General features: G+C 38.1%; 1 protein-coding gene across 1 annotated transcript; it reads right to left on the minus strand.

Annotated features, from left to right (window-relative positions):
- Positions 1-1,125: 1,125 nt before the first annotated feature.
- Positions 1,126-9,520, minus strand: vax1 (ventral anterior homeobox 1). Its single transcript, XM_084096006.1, has 3 exons — positions 8,260-9,520; positions 5,916-6,103; positions 1,126-3,620 (listed from the first exon to the last, which is right to left on the minus strand). The coding sequence occupies exons 1-3, from the start codon at positions 8,474-8,476 to the stop codon at positions 3,072-3,074; spliced, it is 954 nt and encodes a 317-aa protein (XP_083952132.1). The 5' UTR covers positions 8,477-9,520; the 3' UTR covers positions 1,126-3,071.
- Between the last annotated feature and the right edge of the window lie 9,598 nt (positions 9,521-19,118).

Genomic DNA, 19,118 nt, shown 5'->3' on the forward strand with positions numbered 1-19,118 from the left:
TTTGCATTTTCTAAACTAATTCTCAGTCAGCATAAGGTATATTGAACTTTAAGGGCCCAGGCAAGTCTATGTGCCAAAGGTACCAGCGTGTAGCTGCTAAGCTTTTCAAAATCCCCTGATTGGTTTATTGGATCATTTAGTTGGAAAAGCCTGTCAGCATGTATGACGCTTCAGGGAAAGGCCGGGAAAGCCATGACAGGATTTAACGCTCTCCAGGACCATCGGGGTCACGAGTCCACTCTACTCTTGTACAAGGTTCTTTCACAGCGTGCGTTTACGCTCTGATCACCATATGTAAGCACAAATAAAAGAGGAAGTGAGGGACGCACAAAGAGCACAAAACACCCACAGGATGCTGCCTTTCCTCCCACCGTAGGCCGGTGTTTAAGGGCTAGTCATGTGACGCGGGGAACGTGTTGGTGGTCTCACACAATCCCCGCTTCCCTCTTTCACACTCTCCCCCATCGTCTCCACCCGTTCCCTCACCCCCAACCACAATGCAGCTCGACCTTCAGCCTAATTGGGATGTGAGGGAGGAGAAATAGAGCGAGGGGGGGGGGAGGCCAAGACCGTTGTGGGTTTTTTTTTTTAGGAAGATTCCCAAGACTAAGAAGGGCAAAGACTGCAAAACACTCCGAGTAGCAAAGTGACAAAGGCCTTTAGTTAGAAGCCTCCAATCAGTGCACACATAAACACGCATACAAACATGTGATAGCTCAAACCTGAAAGCTAAAACTGGCATGTAATCAAATATCAAACTTATTTATATATCTTTTCAAATTGCATTATCTAGTTCAAGTTAATTTGAATAAATATTAACCAAATTTGTATTGTAAGATTTTCAGTGTGAACGGCATACTGTTGAACCCCATTATATCTGCCAGAAATCATCATTGAAAAAATGATGATTTCTGACTTTTTTAAAACTAATATCCTGGTTTTCAAATTCAGATTTAGTGTTTTTTTGCCCTTGAGGAACTCAAGGTGTTGCAAAACTTCTTCTGCACTGAGAACTTCTGCTTTCGTTTGGCTAGTCATTGCCATTCTACAACCTTCAGACTTTGCTCAAGCGAACATTTACAAAAACATTTTACAAACAAAAAATTCACTCTCCCAACATCTTTTCAATAGTCTGTCTCTTTTATAAAATGCAACTACATTATAATGTTCATCCAATTACAAGGACAGATTTTTTTTTTTTCTTCTTTGAAAAACAGAGGTGTCTGGTCTACCTTCCATCCAAATCCTCAAATTATGAATCATCTCACTTTTCTCATTTAAAATCATTCTCACTCATCATCCATATTTAAAAGTCTTAATTGTGTTGTAAAGAAACGCAAAAATACTAGATATTTCAGATTAATAGCTCAAACCAACCTTTGTTTCCTTGAGATATTTCTGTCCAAATGAAATCAGGTAGAATATTTTAAGAGTAATTACAGGATGTTCAGACACATTCATTCATGCAAGGCTGAACTCCTGAATGTCTTTCAAACATCACCACAGCACACAGTGTCAGCCAGCGCTGTGACAGAACTGGCAGTGTTAAGTGACCTTGGACGATTTACACTGATGCTGAGAACGCCACATGAAGAAACGGTCACATCATTTAGAATTTACAGAGCTCAAAAAGATGGAATGAAAGACTGAAGAGATTTGTTTTGTTTTGACTTTTTAGTTATATATAATATATATCCACACTCATACCACGGTTCACAAACTTCAAGATATTTAACAACAACACCACCCGAGCTTTGATTGGCTGTTCAGTCAGAAACCCCGCCCCCACCATACATTCATTCTTTCATTATTTACAGATATACTAATGATCTATTTATTACAGACGTGAATAATTTACAATAAAATAACAACTTTAGTTATTCAATCTTCTTGCTTTTATACTACAGTAATCGTACCCTGTTCGTCCATCAGAGATCTGCCTCGTTTCAGGTCTGATAATAGAAAGGTCGTCGAATTCTTCTGGAAAACTTTGCCGCATTGGTACAGGGGTTGCTGCTCACGGCAAATCGTCTAGTCCGATAATGCGAGGGTCTTGTCGATACTCAGGAGCTTAATCCCAGGCGATGACATTTCAAATTTTCTCGTAAGGTTTTCAATTAAACAAGCACCTACACATGGAAACCAGGACTACAACTTTAGTACCAGCACACACACACACACACACACACACACACACAGAGGAGAAAAACTGCATATTTAAGACATACAAACTCACAAACTGGGACTGCCTTCAAAACTCGTTTTGGGGAGCACCCTCACAGAAACCATTTAGAGAACAACACAGGACTATTGGACTATTTAACGGTCTGACAGCGTTTTCCTTCGATTTAGTCAGAACATCTTTAACCAAACGAATACAAAATGGTATAGACATCCGATCTTATAGCTTGGTACAGTAAATTCATGACCTCTGTAAGCGAACTGTGTATATAAAGCCACAGTATGAATGTATTGTATGCTAATCTTTCGAAATGAATTCCGATATAATATATATAATTCATTATTTGAGACTTGGCAAACGCAACTATGTAAAAATCACATTTAGATCGCTCTTCAAACTGAAAACATGAGCAATGTTGCCATGAGTTCAGTTTTTATCAGGGGGTCTATGTTCTGTACTGCTGATTTAATACCCAGCAGTTTTCAGATTAGTTTTTAATCTGAATACAACTGTCCAGCTCCAAAAAAAGGTGTACCCGAAAATATTGCCTCAGAAAGCATTTTTATCTCTCTTCCCCTCCGTAATCTCTTGCTACATTCCTTCCTCAAGCTCTCGTTTTGTGTCAAATTTGGAGAAACTTTGATTTAGTGCAAAAAGCTCTGAAAATCCTCGTTTTTGAAAAGTATGAGTCCACCTTTTTACAGTTCTGAGAGGAATCAAGTGTGCAGGTTGATGACGTGTGGAAAAAACCCCCGCAAGATTGAAAATACAACAGCACTGATGGGACAAAAGGGGCGAAAGTTAATAAAAAAAAGAGAGATAATCAGAGCTCAAACTAATTTCAAAACAACAACAACAACAACGAAGACAAAAAGAAACCCCCTAGTGATCATTCCAAAGCTTTCTTGTCTAGGGCTTCTTTGCCATTGGTCCGCGAGTAGGGCTCAAAGGCGGAGGAGCTCAGGTAGCGGGCAGAAAGTTCCTGCAAGTTCCCTGCGAGGGATCCGGCCATGCCGAGCGGGGTGGAGGAGATGCGTGAGGCGACCGACCCAAGTAGAGAGGGCATAGGAAAGCTAAACAGCCCGTGGCCAGGCGGAGATCCCTGCAGCCCCGTGACTGTCCCCGAACTGGTCACCGCTGGCAGCGGCGGGCTCCCCCCGGCTGTGCCTGAGCTGGCCGCGCTGCTGCTGCTGCTGGAGGAGGAGCCTCCATTAGCGGTGATGCCCAGAGACGGCCCGCGCAGGGCTGAGCTTAGTGACGAGCTCCCGCAGTGGGGCAGCAACCCTGGCAGGCCAGGGGGAGTGAGGAGCCGGCCCTGCTCCAGGAGACGGAGGACGCTGCATGTGGCGGCTGTCTCGGAGACCACGGAACGCAGCTCTGAATCCTTTCCCTGATCCTTCTTCTGCTTAGTGCGGCGATTCTGGAACCAAACCTTCACCTGCCGAAGGACGGAAAGAGAGAAAACAGCTTAAAATAGAAGACAACAAACAAAATAATAAGGGGAATTGTGTGATCTTGCATAATACCACTGTAATGCTACTTAGAATTGGTTACAAATGTAACAAATAAATAAACAAAGACAAAAAAGTAAAACAATTCTTTGATTTTTTTACATACCATGATTTATAGAAGTCTATTTGTAGAAACTAAATCAGGTAAAATGTGATTAGATTATGTCTAAGGTAAATCTGATTCAATTTTGGAGAAGTAAAAAAGTAAAACCTGTAAAAAGGGCAAAAGTGTCCTGTGCATGTAAAGCTAAAGTTAAATTGAATAGTGAAAGTGAAACTTATTTTGAAATAAAAAAAGATAAATGTAAGTGTTGATATCGACTTATTTACTGAACAAAAATGTGTGCTTCTGTTTTGAAAAACAGCACAACACAAGCTCCTTTTGCAAGGACGGATGGATCAATACTGTTTTGAACCACATAATTGTACTGTATCCATTTCATTTAGGTTTACAAAGAAAGAGGAATGGCAATTTCCAGATAATACATGTTTAGCTCAAGCTCCAATAGCAAAACAAAGTCATAATATATATTTATTTTCTATAGAGAAAAGGAGGTCCGCTTCATATTCACTGTACTTCAAGTGATCGATAGATTCAGAGAAATAAGAACAATGAAGAATGACTAACATCTCAGAATTGTGTCACGCAGTTTAACTGTCACATTAAAGGCATCGCAATGGCGGTCATACTATTTAAATCTTTCGTGCAAAATTATTAAAGAACAAATAATCAGCTCAGTTTAACAAAGCTGTTAGTTACATAAGTATACCTTAACAGTTTCATCAGTGTTGTAATGACACGCTAATTATTGAGTTATCAGATTAAACCCACTGTCTATAAATTTCTAACATGTACATTTGTCATTTGTATTTGCTTAATCTCACGATGTTTTGTTGATAACATGAACCGGAAGGTCAAGGAAAACATTGAATTACCAGCAATTCTAGCAATTCTCATTCGTGACGCATTCTTGTTTTTGTCTTTGAGAAATAAAAAAATACATTGCTGGAACACTTTGACAAATGGATGACTTTCCTTGTTTGATCTTTCCACAGAACATTTCGCGTCTCTGAACACAATGTTAATTTCATGATGCCGTCATTAAGGAGCACTTCACCGTCCTCATCAGGCGGCCAAGAAGAGACACGGGAAGCTTTAATGTAATCAAGGCATGGATTTGAACTGCACTGCAGCCCGGGGCATTAGAGAGGGCATTAGTGAAGCTAACTCTATTGTGCTCCCTGTGTTAGCAGCACCGATCTGCCTCGGGGCTTCAAATGTCGTAATTTCGCCCCACAGGAGAGCAGAAGAATTTTAAAGTCGTTAGTGGGGTGATGATGTGATAGAATGTGACACAGTTCAAATGGCCAACAGAAGAAGGAACATTGAGACAGCTTTGTCGGTTTGCAGGTGTTCAGGGAGTTTAATTAGGGGAGGTCCCATCAATAGTAACGACATATGATTGAATAATTGAGAAAAATTATTTGAATTTGCTAAAATAGAAAAAAGCTATTTGATTTATTTAATTTTTTTTGTGAGCTATTCTGACATTTTTCCTTAATAAATTCAGTACTTGGTCATGCAAGCATGTGGTATAATGAACATGTTCACTGATGAATAAACAAATAAAAAACGTGGGCTCCAAAATTAGCCTTACTACTGAAGTCAGAGTCAGATTATCCAGGGAGACAAGCAGAGAGGGATATAAAAGGCCAGGGAAGCAGGGAGAGAGAGAGAGAGAGAGAGAGAGTGCATGTACAGTTCAGTCATGTAATCTCAAGCTTGTGACCTCTTGCTGACCCCTGCGCAAAGCATGTGCTGCAAATGCATCACTGGGCTTATTTTTGTAAAGCGGCCCTGTATGCCACTAACAAACCATCAAACTATTGCAAAAGGGAATTATGCAGGAAAATGCGATCGGACCATTGAGGTTTTAGGTGCCCTGAAGAGATGCCACAGGATGATCAAAATAAAATAAAGGTCAAAATCATATAGTGAGAACAAATTGTTACCAGGTAGCTGTGTGTCTTTTAAGATGGTACAGGGAATCAAAAATGCATTTTTACACATCAAATGCATCAGACGTGTTACAAGGATAAATCTTTTTGGGAGTATCGAATATGTGTGACACATGTTTGTGAGTTTGTCTTGTTTTTCAGTGGTCTTCATAATTGATTGTTTTGTGTATTTGTAATTGTATTAAGTGTATTTAAGTGTGTACCTGAGTTTCAGACAGGTTAAGTTGTCGGGCAAGTTCGGTTCGTTCTCGTCCCACAACATACTGGCACCGCTGAAACTCCATCTCCAGTCTGTACAGCTGTTCTGCTGTGAACGAGGTCCTAGTACGCTTTGGTCGGTCTAGATCCAAACCCTTGGGGAGAATAATCTCTCGAATCGAACCTTTGGCATCTAAATGTCAAGGGGAAAATGTTTTCAGTAAATTACAGTATACCTGCTAAAAGATAACACTTTACAGTAAGGTCTCATTTGTTAACATTAGTTAATGTATTATTAACTAACATGAACTAACAGTGAGCAATATATTTCATACAACATTTATTAATCTTTGTTAATGTTAGTTAATAAAAATAGAGTTGTTCATTGTTTGTTCATGTTAGTTCACAGTGCATTAACTAAGGTTAACAAATACAACTTTTGATTTAAAAAATGTATTAAATGTCGAAATAAACATCTACGATCAATAAATGCTATAGAGGTATTGTTCATTGTTAGTTCATGTTAACTAATATAGTTAACTAATGTTAACAAATGAAACCTTATTTTAAAGTGTTACCAAATTATCAATGAAATATTTGTACATGCAACTAGCAGAAATCATTATATAATAAAAACATGCTAAAAGTGTAACTTTTTTGAGAAATTAATATAGATAGAGATGCAAAACAGATTCAACTGTACAAAACTTGGCGTTTTAATCAAGAAAACCTTTTTTCCCCAAAGACCGTCATGTTTTTGTAGGTATGTCGTGGCATATAAATGCCAAACAAATGCCGACTAGTACTTATTATTTTATTAATAAAAAAATGGTCTGTGCTTTTAAATACTAACAACTTATCATGTATGAAAATAGTGTTGTGTAAAATAAAAAGCTAGTAAGTTGCATAAAATCACAAATACACGAAAATCTATCAAATCAAACAGCATAACAATTTTAGATTTTAGTTAAAAATATTTCAAATTTTTCTATCTCAGGACAGATTAAATGATTACTAATAACTTTTCGTAATAAAATTAATAAAGTAAATGAAAAGAGGAAGAGAAATGTGTGATTTGAAAACTAGAAAAATTTCATATTTAAAACACACCAAACACGTTAGCTTTTTTATATTTAAATTCATCAGTCTTTTTTCTTTTTTTGTTATTAATGTCGGAGTTATTAATTAATTTAACCAGCATGCTTATCACATTTTTTTATCAATAAATACATTATTTTTTAAATAAGTTAAACTTTGTGACAACTTCAAAATCATAATTTTTTTTTTAAAAAACACACACGCACTCTCACACACACACACACTGGTCTACAAAATGATTCAAATCCAGATACTGAATTATTGTATTGGCTGCTGAATTGTGACTGAAGAAATGACACAATAATTTCATAAGGTTAATTTCCTCATATTTCAACAGGCCTCTGAGACTGACCTAGATTTAGCCTCACAACCTAAATAAATTAATGGAGCTGATTGCTCTCCAGAATTTTACAATCAGCTGACAGTAGCAGGAGGGGCTTCACAACTATGTTAGTAATTTGACACAAATTGACAAACAGTTTTTAGCCAACTGATCGCAAAAACATTCTAATAGCTTTTCTGAAAACTCATTGTGAAACATTTTCAATTTACAAATAAATTGTTGTGCATGCTCCACAATCTCAATTACATTGTTTCTGAAAGAAGAAAGAAAAAAGAAAAAAATTCAGATCTCCATTCCGATACCTTAGTAATTTTTCCAATGAAGGACAAAAAGGATTGAAGCTCATAAATCTAAAAAGATCATCTAAAAATGATAATCAACATAATCAGTTGTGTAATTAAAAAGTTTAATTATCCCTTATCTACAAAAATAACTAAATTTATCCTTAAACCTCACAATCACAGAAAATGTACTTTAAACAAATAAAGCTTTGTCAATCATATAATACCAGTGCTAAAGTATTTTCCAGCTTTGATAATTATTCTATTAATTTTATAATGGTAATATACAGTTGAAATGACTCTAAATAGCATTTGCAAATATTTGCAACTAAAATGCAGCGGAAAAATTGGATCATTGAGCTATGAGACACACTATAACAGCTGATAAAATAACAATCATAATTATTTTTCTATAATACAGAACACATTTTTCTCTGTTCTCAATTCAGCGTACATCAATTTACACTTGTGAACGCTCAAATCTATACACACTCACTCATGAAAGAAAACAAAACCAGCGACACTAGCACTAAAAGATAAATTAAAAGTTAAGTCGATTTCATTCTTTCTTTTTTTTCTGGAGTGCAGAATGTACTGAAAGCTCCAAAGGAGTGTTTTTAAACTTACCTCGAACTAGAATCCTTCGGCAGTAGTCAGGATCTCCTGAGCTCGTCCGGCTCTTTTCGCAGTTTTCCACTGGTCCGGATGGAGAGAAGGACTCCTGCTGGTCCTTCAGGAATGTTTTTGAAATGTTCCCCTGAGAATCCTTTCCCTCTTTCCCCTCTTTTAGTCCATTCTTCAGCAGCATTCCGGACTCCGAGTCTTGGCTGTAGCGGACTTCCATAGTCGCTTATCCTCTGTGAAGATTTCTCCTTTTTCTCCTTGTTGGGAAGAAATAACTGCTCGGGTTTGGACACACACTGCTTATTCTGGGTAATATAGGTTTGGTCTTTCTGTAAAACAGCAGCTTGGAGTTGGAGTCAGATAGCTAATGTGCCACCAGCACTTGCCCAGTCCACTGATCTGCCCTATTATCTTTGTGCAGACTCACTTGCCCAATGATCATAGACTTCTCACCCAAATTCAACAGCAATTTAACAGCTCCTCTCCTTGTAACATTCACATCAGGCTGATCTCCGGGTAATCAGAGCTGTGGACGGACGCATGCTCGCCGCTTCAATTGATTACGGTAATTTTGCTGCCTCCACATTTGCGTAACCTCATGAATACTCTAAACTGTTTGGGAAATACACATCGTCCTGATAGAGGGGTCCACTCACTCCGACCCCCCTCTCCGCCCTTGTTCACACAGGATCAAGGGAGATGATTCGCCTCGAATCGCCACCACGCACAATTACGGAGCCAAAGGACCACCAGAAAAGTTCCACTTCATTCCTCGATGCCCCAGCACTGGCCGTTCCTCTGCTCGGTCGGGCTAACTTTACACGCAGGCTGTGAATCTCCCCCGGATAACGGCCCGATACCACACACTGCACCCTCGGAGCGAACACAAGCAAAGAGCGAAAAGAGAGAGAGAGAAAGATCGGTAGAGAGCAAAGAGAGAGAGAGAGAGAGAGAAAGAATGAGGGAGGCGGAGAGACCTGAAATACGAAAAAAATGGAATCCACTTCGCTTGGAATCTGTAGTGGTAATGAACACGGATTCACAAAAGAAAGGAGATGAACACAAGGGAACTCTGTCAAGCCGAGGACAGTGTGCAACAACCACCCAGAGTTATCCAGCACCTCAAATACAAACCCCAACCGAATTCTACGATCACTCAGCCCCCTCACCCTAAAAGAAACCTGCTGAAGCACCGCTAAAAAACTCAACCTGTCCGAGATACCAACGCTAAAATCCAAAGCGGCCCCCTCCTCCTCCTCCCCTCTCCCACTCCTTCCACACCACTACACACCCACCCACTCAGTCTCGCCTATTTTCATTGTCAAAGCAACAATATCTGGGGGAACAGCAGTGGTCTGTAATCCAATAAGACCATTGATTAGGCTACAATGATTCAATTCAAGCCAATGGTTGTGAGCATGGAACAGGCTCGGACCCTTCTTGTCACCTTGCAGGGCCAGAGGCCCTCTTCATGCTGAACTCCCCCCCTCCCGAAGCCATTCAGTCCTTTATGGGAAACGGAGAGCAAAAGGAGTGAAAGATGGCAATTATCTAATTGGACTATTAACAAACAATTCTGTGAGTGTGTCTGGTAGGGAGCAGAAGAGGATGGGGAGGGGGGTGCTGGACTAACTTCATTTAGCGAGTGTGTGGGGCAGCCTGTTGGAGAGAGGGAAAGGTTGTTTAAAGAAAAGATGAGAGGGAGGGATTGTTTAAAGAAAAGGTAAGAGGAGGCTACGAAAAGGGGCCGCAGGGGCAGAGGGGCAATTCTACGCCGAGCTTGGGAAAAAGAGTTTGGCGGGACGCGTACCAGCTGTGGTCCGAGACGTTCCAGGTCAACAAAAGATGAAGATGTCCTGCACGGAGACTGTAGGACACGAAACTGTCTTGGTACAGAGGCATCTTCAAATATCTGTTGCTTTTTAAAACTGTCAGTAATACCTGTTGAAAAGAACAACAAATTTTAAGTTTGGGATGCAGGTTAATAAAATTACCTCTTAAAGTACTAATATGTTATTTAAAGTACGAATATCAACCCGTAAGATACCAATATAAAGCCTTAAGTTATGGATATCAACCCTTGAGATACTAATATGTACCCTTAAGTTACTAATATCCTCCCTTAAGATACTAATATGTATCCTTAAGTTACTAATATCCTCCCTTAAGATACTAATATGTACCCTTAAGTTACTAATATCCTCCCTTAAGATACTAATATGTATCCTTAAGTTACAAAAGTCAAGCCTTAAGGAACAAATATGTTCCCTTAAGTTAAGAATACCAACCCTTAAAATATTATGATTTTCTTCTGGTTCAAAATTAACTAAATTTAAATAATGAAATAATAGATCATGCATCCTTCTTACAAAACGTGTTTTTGTCTTACCATGATTCACTTTGGTAAGACTATTATAGGTGTTTATATTTTAGACTGGGCAGGATGGTTTTCACAGGAAATTGCATACAAACTGTACATCACTCACCCGCGCGTGTCTCGTCATATCCGTAAATAGAGAAAAGTTGCTCCAGCTACTTTGACACATGTATGATGTGGTAGAGGCATAGGTTAGTTGTCACAACGAGTGAGAAAAGTTGACATGGAGCAGGCTAAATCTCAAACCTCCGGAGAATCGCCCGTTTTAAAAAGACCCCGAATAGAGGAGAGTCTGCTGGCAAACAGGGACAGAACGTGACAGAGCTCGTAATAAAACAAGAATCAACATTGGCTTGGCGTTTTAAAGATGGCGAGTACTGAGGGATTTGAATTGTAAAAGTGCTGTGGAGACAGCGTATTTATACTCAACAGATAAACTGTAACTCTATATGTATATAATTATGTAGCTCTCTAATGGAGTTCATTCTAAAGCATTATATTGTAAAGGGTAATTTCATTTGGATTTTTGTAGCACTGTGCTGAAATTTATTTCCAAGGAAGTACTGTCTATTAATCGGTGTAGCTACTGTATCTTCTTCAGCAAGTCAGCTTGAGATCCTTTCCATCTAAACTGGGTGGGTATACAGTATCTCCTTTAAGCCTAGAATGTTTTATGAACAGAAGGATAATCTCTCTTGCTCTCTTCTTAGTCATGAGAAAGAACCATATTAATGGTTCTTTTATTTTCTTAAAACTAAACCATATGACTTAAGCAGTTTATTCCAAATTTTCAGAAGAGACATGATCGCTTTATAATATATGATGAACATATTTCGTTTTAGGCTTTTATTCACATATAAACATTGATCAGCAAACATAAACAGAAGCTCAAACGAGCTGCGTAACACGAGAATGAACCTCATTGGTTCTCGCATGTCAAGCGAACAGGTTTGAGTTTCGGTTTACCACAACTGTGTGTTGATGAACGTTTATATGTGAATAAAAGCCTGAATTCAATCTGTTCATCATATAAGGCGATCGTGTCTCTTCAGAAAATTTGGACTTAACCGCTCAATTTACCTGAATTAGTTTTACTATCTCTTTATGAACTTTTTGAATCGTCAAAGTGGTAGTTGCGTAGACTGTCAATGGAGAAACAGAAATCTCTCAGATGAAGATCTTCATTTGTGTTCTGAAGATGAACGACACAACGACACAAGGGTGAGTAATTAATGACAGAATTTTTGGGTGAACTAACCCTTTAAAGTACTAGTATGTATACGTTAGGGGTAGATAATGCACAAAGGTGTACCTTTGAGGGCACTGCCCCATTGACAAGCTAAAGGCATCTAACACATTTTTTTGACAGTGCAGGCTTTTCAACTTGCTTAACCAAGAATCCCTTATATACAAGTTTCCAACATGGCTGAACAACATAACTTCTATACTGGTCCAATAGCTAGAAGCTGGGCAGACAATATATGACAAAGGCTTATAGCAAAGCAGAGTGTACTGCTGAGAAGGAGAATGGGATCGGACTCAAATCTAGTAGAGAGCCATCGGTTCTTACATGTCTTGAGCATGTGCACAGTCCACTGCACCTAGCAACATGTCAGAAAATGTTTGACCCTGTAGTCATGCAAATTACTAAACATACTTTTGATAGTTATAAATTATAAGTATTTAAAGTATGTGGTATAAGGGAAGCATTATCTGAAGTCAAACTACATTGACTATTGCATTGTCTAAAGCCTCACTAGAAGCAACAATTCAATGATTTGTGTTGGAAATTAAAGTTCTGACCTTCAGTTTAGACATTTCTTTCATTAACAAAAGCAGTCATAACATTGTGAAATGCTAATATTTTCGATATGACATTTTTGGGCTTTTATCATGTTTTTTTTTATTTTACATTTCTGTGTGAAGGTTATTCAGATATTTCCTTAATGAAGTAGCTGTGAGGATCCTACAATACGAGTGCCTTTTCCTCTTCCTCTGTTTGTCTCTATTGTGTCACTGCTGGTAAAGCCTCCCATCAGATGGTAAGTAAAGCCCACAGTGTCAGAATGGCAAAACTCACCCACCTCATTTATTTAGAGACAACAAAACACTTCAGCGTCGAAAGAGAAGAGGGACAAAGGGGAGATGGGCGGAAAAACACATAGATAGAGACAAAAAGACAGATGGTGAGACATATCAATAGACAAATAAGAAACAAGGCATGACATGACAATACCTGAAGATGGGAAAACACATTTTGGGCAGGTCCTTTGAGTCTAGGCAATGCAGCATTTGGGTTACACAGCAATCAGAACTCCAAGATTTTACAAACCTCCTGTGGATTATGAAGAAACAAAACAGGCATGCATAAGAAGGATGGCAAAAATCACTACTTTCATTTTAAATATAGAATACCTGTTTCATAAAATGTCTCTGTGGGTGACGTTATGAATATCAGGAACTATTCAGACTCCTATAATTCAACATTCATAAAATTTCTGAATTATTTAAAAAAAAAAAAACATAACATTTTTAAAAACTCATTTTAAATGCTGCAAGTGAATTTAGGCATCATAATTTAATATATACATTTTTTTACTTTAAGAGAGCATTAAAATAAGCATGCACAACTAAATATCAATATCAATAAAATGAAAAAAATCTCTAATATTGGCCGTTAAACTGATATGGTAGTGATATGCTCTAATTACTAATTATTTTGTAAAACTACATAACAAATCTGTGGCTGGTCAGTGTACTTGCTCCTGTTAAATACATGTGCTAATATAAAAATAAAGGCACAAAAGTCTAGGTACTATTCATAATAAACTAAATGTATTCTCCTGTATAAAATATATTACTGCAATAGGGTAAAACATACATCAATAACAGATTCCACCTGCCACTTCCAACTAACGCCAGTGTTCTTACTCTGCTGATACACCCATTACTAGACAAAGTGTGTTTTGGCTGTAAAAGAGGCTGAGGGGGGAGAGACTTGAGCCCTATCTTGCTCTTAATAGCTCATTAGTAGAGCTAAGCAGGCTCTCTTCTGTATCGCTAGCACCTTTATTCTGCTAATGTTCCCCGTACCTCTTTCTGCCATCTACAACATGTCAAATGTGCATGGAGGCAAGTAGAGCCAAAACCTGGGAACGGTTTCAAAACATACCACGCTATCAGAGAGGGGATCTGAAATGATATTTTGAAAAGCTCATCCTCTTGCACAAAGGTGGATTGTTGTTTGTGTTGGGGGGGATGAAATAGGCAGCAGCTTCTGTCTAGTCTAAGTAAGAAAGTTCAAGAGTTTCAACCCTCACATGACATGCAAACACGGCCTGCTCTTAAACTCAACACCAAGAGCCATAATGCAAAGTCTAATAAATCCACGCCGTCATAATACGGCATTGCTGCATGATTTATGAGCACATAAAAAAGGAAATTTTCTTGTCCGCAAAAAGACAGTATGCATTGAAAGCGAATTAGAATAAATGAAATGAATAGAGGTGTTTGTTTGTATCTAGTGCATGCAGCATAATCAGAAGAGCAGGGGTAATACTTATTAAAATTAACATTCACTCACATTTAATTCACCAGTATTAATTGATTGATTATATATAAAATTGTAAATATTTATATAAATTATATTAAACAGCATACGATATCTAGCTCACCTCAACAGAATAGTATATATGCTACAAAAATAACATATTTAATAAAATATGCTATAGTGCCTGACAATCAACTAAATAATTATTTGAAGTCTGGTATTCAGGCAGGTCACATATTCTTACAAGTTTTTTTTATATATATATTAGCAAGGATTAGAAAAACGACCTGAATGTTTTTAAACAAGTGATTTTCAGATAATTGTTCTGGAGAGCATGTGGTCAATGTTTTCTTCTCTTTCTCTTCCTCTTCCATCCTGTCACCTAGAGTAAAGCCTCTCTTTCAGATTTAACAAATCAATACCATCTCTCAGCCTCTGTTCTCCTGTTCAAAACAGTGCTAGGACCATCTTCAAATCATAATAAACCACATAATACCAGCAGAAACCTGTCTGACCTGGAGCCTGTGTGTGTTTACGTAGGAGTGTTTACGTGTGTGTGTAAGTAGGCTAAACAGGCGTGTTTACGTGTGTGTGTGTGTGTGTGTAAGTAGGCTAAACAGGCGTGTTTACGTGTGTGTGTGTAAGTAGGCTAAACAGGCGTGTTTACGTGTGTGTGTGTGTACATTAAGTAGTACACAGGCTAAGGTTTCTCATCAGAGCACATTTTGTTAAAGTCTGATGTGGGGTTTCAGAGCCATTACAGGTGGGAAAGGAGGGGTGTTTATAGCCATCACTCTCATCTTTGAGACATAATCTCAGACAATCACTGCAATTTCAATTAAATGAGCTGGGATGCAAAGAGTTGCAGAATTTGTTCATGTTTTTGGTTTTCCTTTATGTTCAATGGAAGCTTTAACAAAGACAAACGCGCCCTGTAAAATTAAAAAAGTTATTAAAAGTTTATAAAGAAATCAAAAAGCACTCCAAAGCTTATATGCAGTCTTAGAAAAAATATGAAAGAAAAACAATTTAATCATTTGAAAGAAACATTATTACAAACATTTAATTATCGTCTTTTCTCTCACACAAAGAAAATCAACCATGATGTTTGCACTGATAAATGCATCATCTTTTAACTGAAATAATACATTTAAAAGACATTTCCTGACAAATAGCAGAAATATTATGTTCCCAGTGGAACAATGTGCAGTTATAAAATGTCATGCAGAATTTAGTCTTTTTAGGATAAAGATTTCCCTTCCCCCTCCAGTGTCCCACTTTAGCTTGGTTTCAGGATTTCATCCACAAATCTCTACTTATAGGAGCATGCTAAAGACTTCAATCTGTTACAGCAGCGCCATGAGTCTGAGAGTAAATTAATGCGGCACGTTGAATATAATGCACAGATAATTTGCAGGTGTGGGCGGCATTTGGGGAGGAGGGGATTTGTAGGCTATATGTGAATGTCTGTGCAAAAAATTTTATTCAAACCGCTAACGTCAAATGCAAAGTCTGGTAAACACATTTACTGCACACACACTTATCTCAGGTGTTTTCTAATATTTATTTTAGCTATGCACGTGAGCAAAAACTGGGAACACATACCATGTGTAGCGTCTGGCCATTTCCCCCCATTTTGCTCAACTGGTTAATTGAGCCACTGACTGGATAGGCCTGAAAAGTATCTAGAATCAAATGTAGCCAGAAGAGGAAAACATATATGATAAAACTGGTTTACAAAGCTGTGTAAAATAGAAACAGACCATAATCACATTAGCCACTGTGTTTCCAAAGTGTTTGGGGCAAGCGACGATTCCTCACTGTCTCCTATGGTTTAGCGACTGGCGCCATCTTCTGGTGATTTAACGACATCACATGCTAGTGACGACCGACGAGGCTAGTTAACACTTTTTCCACGGGTGACTATTTCTTAGTGCAAGCATTTTTCTTTTCGCCCAGATACAGTTCACTTAACACTGAGTGAACACAATATTGGAGCCTGTCAGTCTAAACTAAATTTAAATGTTTATGAAACGCTCGCGCAAAAAAAGAGCCAGCAAACCATTGTTTTGGTCAATACATACTGGACAAATGTACCCTCACTAGTTAAATGCTAATAAAGCAGGAAAAATCGTGTTTAAATGACGTGGTTCTGTGAGGGTTAAGACAGAAATAACCATTAACCTCACAAAATTAATGGAAGTCAATGATGTCCTCATACAGTAAATTGACACCAAAACTAGATGTACCGCATGGCGGTACAACATATGACCGTCCGCCGCTCAGGCCTGCACTGGCTTTCCACAAAAAGAAATGACGTGGAGCAATTTGGCTGTATTGCGTGTTTATGTATATACCTAAAAAAAAAAGTAGTAGTATGTGCATGTCTGTCTGTGTGTGTGTGTATGTGTGTGTGTTTGTGTATGTGTCTGTGCATGTGGATTTGTATGTGTGTGTGTATGTGTGTGTGGATGGATGTGTGTCTGTGCGTGTGGATGTCAGTGTGTGTGCATGCTTGCATTTGTTTGTATTCCTGCATGTGTGTGTGTGTGACAGTTAGGGTTGCCAACTTCAGAAAAGGAAAATTCGGGACAATCGTGGTTATTTATAGGAAAATGAGGGACACTCAAAATATTTGTACTGCATCACACAGTGTACGTCATTTCAGTGTCTGCAGTTAAGTTTGTGTTTAAAAGGTTATCAGACATAAACACATTTGTATTGCTTAACCTATTTATGCATTTAATTCTAAAAATAATTTTAATGTCATACATGAAAAAAGTCACATTACAAACAAACCATAGTTCAAAATAACAGCATTTATCTAAAATAGAAAGCTTTTTTAACATTATACACTAGGCTTACAGTTCAAAAGTTTGGGGTTAGTAAGATTATTTTTTGGGAAAAAAAATAAAGAAAGTAATTGCCTACTTTTATTCAGCCTTGGCAAGGATGCATTACATTAATCAAAAGTGACAGTTAAGATAATGTTACAAAAGCTTTCTATGTACTTTCTAAAAGCTTTAAAACATTAATAATAATCAGAAATGTTTTTTGAGCATATTATTCCCTCAGGTAGATTACATGTTTTCTTGCGTGGCTGGATGTTAGACTCATGAACAATAATCACGTTGTTTGCATTCGCCAAAATTGATTAGCCGAAATCAAAACGTGGACAGTGAAAGGAAATTACCGTTAGCGCGAGACGAGTCCGGCTTGAAGCGGAAGCGACCAGACGGCAGAGGATGTTCGCAAATCAAACAATGATTTGTCTCAAAACAGTGATTAAAAAAAGCTGTGATTGGATGATGACAGGTGTCGGTGATCATTCTCAAGTGTCGTGGTCAGCACTGCTGCTGTTGCTGTTGTATCAGTCAGTGGTTTATCAGCTTGTCAAAAAACGGGACATGGGAGGTCACGCAAGGGACAAATAAATTAGGCCCAAAATGCGGGACGTCCCGCCTAATTCGGGACAGTTGGCAACCTTAGTGACAGTATCATCCTAAACAAGCAACCCTTCGCTCAACACCACCATCTACAGGCCGATGAGTGTACAGTCACTAAATGTGCACATAAATGAATTTATTTTATACCCCCCCCCCCCATGGATGAAATTCTACGAAACTTAGCATACCCCCAGAGGATGTCAAGTTAATCATACACATGAAATATGGTGCAGTTCTGAACATCTCAACTGAAGATAGGGGCGATTAAAGCAGAATAATATTGCATTTTCATTTTTTATGGGAGGGGCGCAAATCACAAATGAGTGATTATGGGCTAGGTTGATGTGGGCCCTTAAGAGCAACATACCATAAAAATGTCTTCATCCTCGGTGCCACGGTTCAGGTAGTTATTTAGGAAAAACTGAATTTTTTGGGTTTGGGGGGGCCCAGCGCGGGGGGGGAGTGGCCCCCGGGGACCAAACGAAATTTTTCCGTAAAAGTCTAGTGGGGCTACATGCCCACCAAATTTCATGTTCCCCGATGTTTCGGTGTCCCTGGTATCGTTGACGAAAAATTCAGTAGATGACGGAAAAAAAAAAAAAAAAAAACTTTGACAATCCCTATATGACCGCTTTCGCTAGCTACGCTAGCGGCGGTCATAATAACAGGATCACATATCTAATCTGACATTTTAGTAGAAAACATGTAGGCTATTATGTGTAGTTGACAAATAATTGTTTTGTAATTTTAGACGCACTGATATTCCATGTAATCTCTGAAGAAGTCATGAAATGTAGAATAATTATAAAAGAATCAGATGTCATTCATCAGAATCACATTTCATGTCAACTGCTCAAAAATACAGACCTCCACACAGTGTGAGAAGAGACTTTACTAGGCCTGTTTGATTATCAGTTTTGAATATGCTTATTGTCGTCGTTTATGTCAGATATCTTAACGCTGATATTATGTATTTGAGAAGGGCGAGTGGAAGAAATTTAGTCAAAATGCAGGTGGAGTAGAGATACACCTTTTAGACCCTGTTCTAAAGAAAGACAAGAATTAGGCTAGACATTGCTCAACTGGTGGAGTCAGTTTACTGAGACAACACTCCTTTTGTATGAAACATATTTTTTTGAAACATATTCAGGTGAGCTCACCACACCCACTGACTTGGACACCTTGGGCAGATTTAGCACATGCAGACAACAATGACAATGCTGGCAACATTAATAGCAATAATAACATGTTGACTCTGTTACAGTATGTCATTTATATAATAGCCTTTTATGGGATAAGGAAGTTCTGATTAAAGTTAATTAGCCTAGGCATTACTAAGTTTTTGTATTTTTTCAATTACTATCAAATGCTGAATGAACAAATATAATAGGTATAATTGTGTTTTTCCATTATCATTTTCTCTTTTCATTTAAATCTATTTATGCTAAATAAACTCTTTCAGGGAAGTGGGATGTTCATTTTAATGACT

This window comes from Abramis brama, assembly GCF_963993115.1.
Source record: "Abramis brama genome assembly, chromosome: 21".
In the NCBI taxonomy this organism is placed as follows: domain Eukaryota; kingdom Metazoa; phylum Chordata; class Actinopteri; order Cypriniformes; family Leuciscidae; genus Abramis; species Abramis brama.

Excerpts from the sequence above, each read along its gene's own strand:
- vax1 (XM_084096006.1), bottom strand. The coding sequence starts at position 8,476 with ATGGAAGTCCGCTACAGCCAAGACTCGGAGTCCGGAATGCTGCTGAAG. Across the intron at positions 6,104-8,259 it reads CCGAAGGATTCTAGTTCGAG|ATGCCAAAGGTTCGATTCGA; the intron begins GTAAGTTTAAAA and ends CTTGACATTTAG. Across the intron at positions 3,621-5,915 it reads TTAACCTGTCTGAAACTCAG|GTGAAGGTTTGGTTCCAGAA; the intron begins GTACACACTTAA and ends GTCCTTCGGCAG.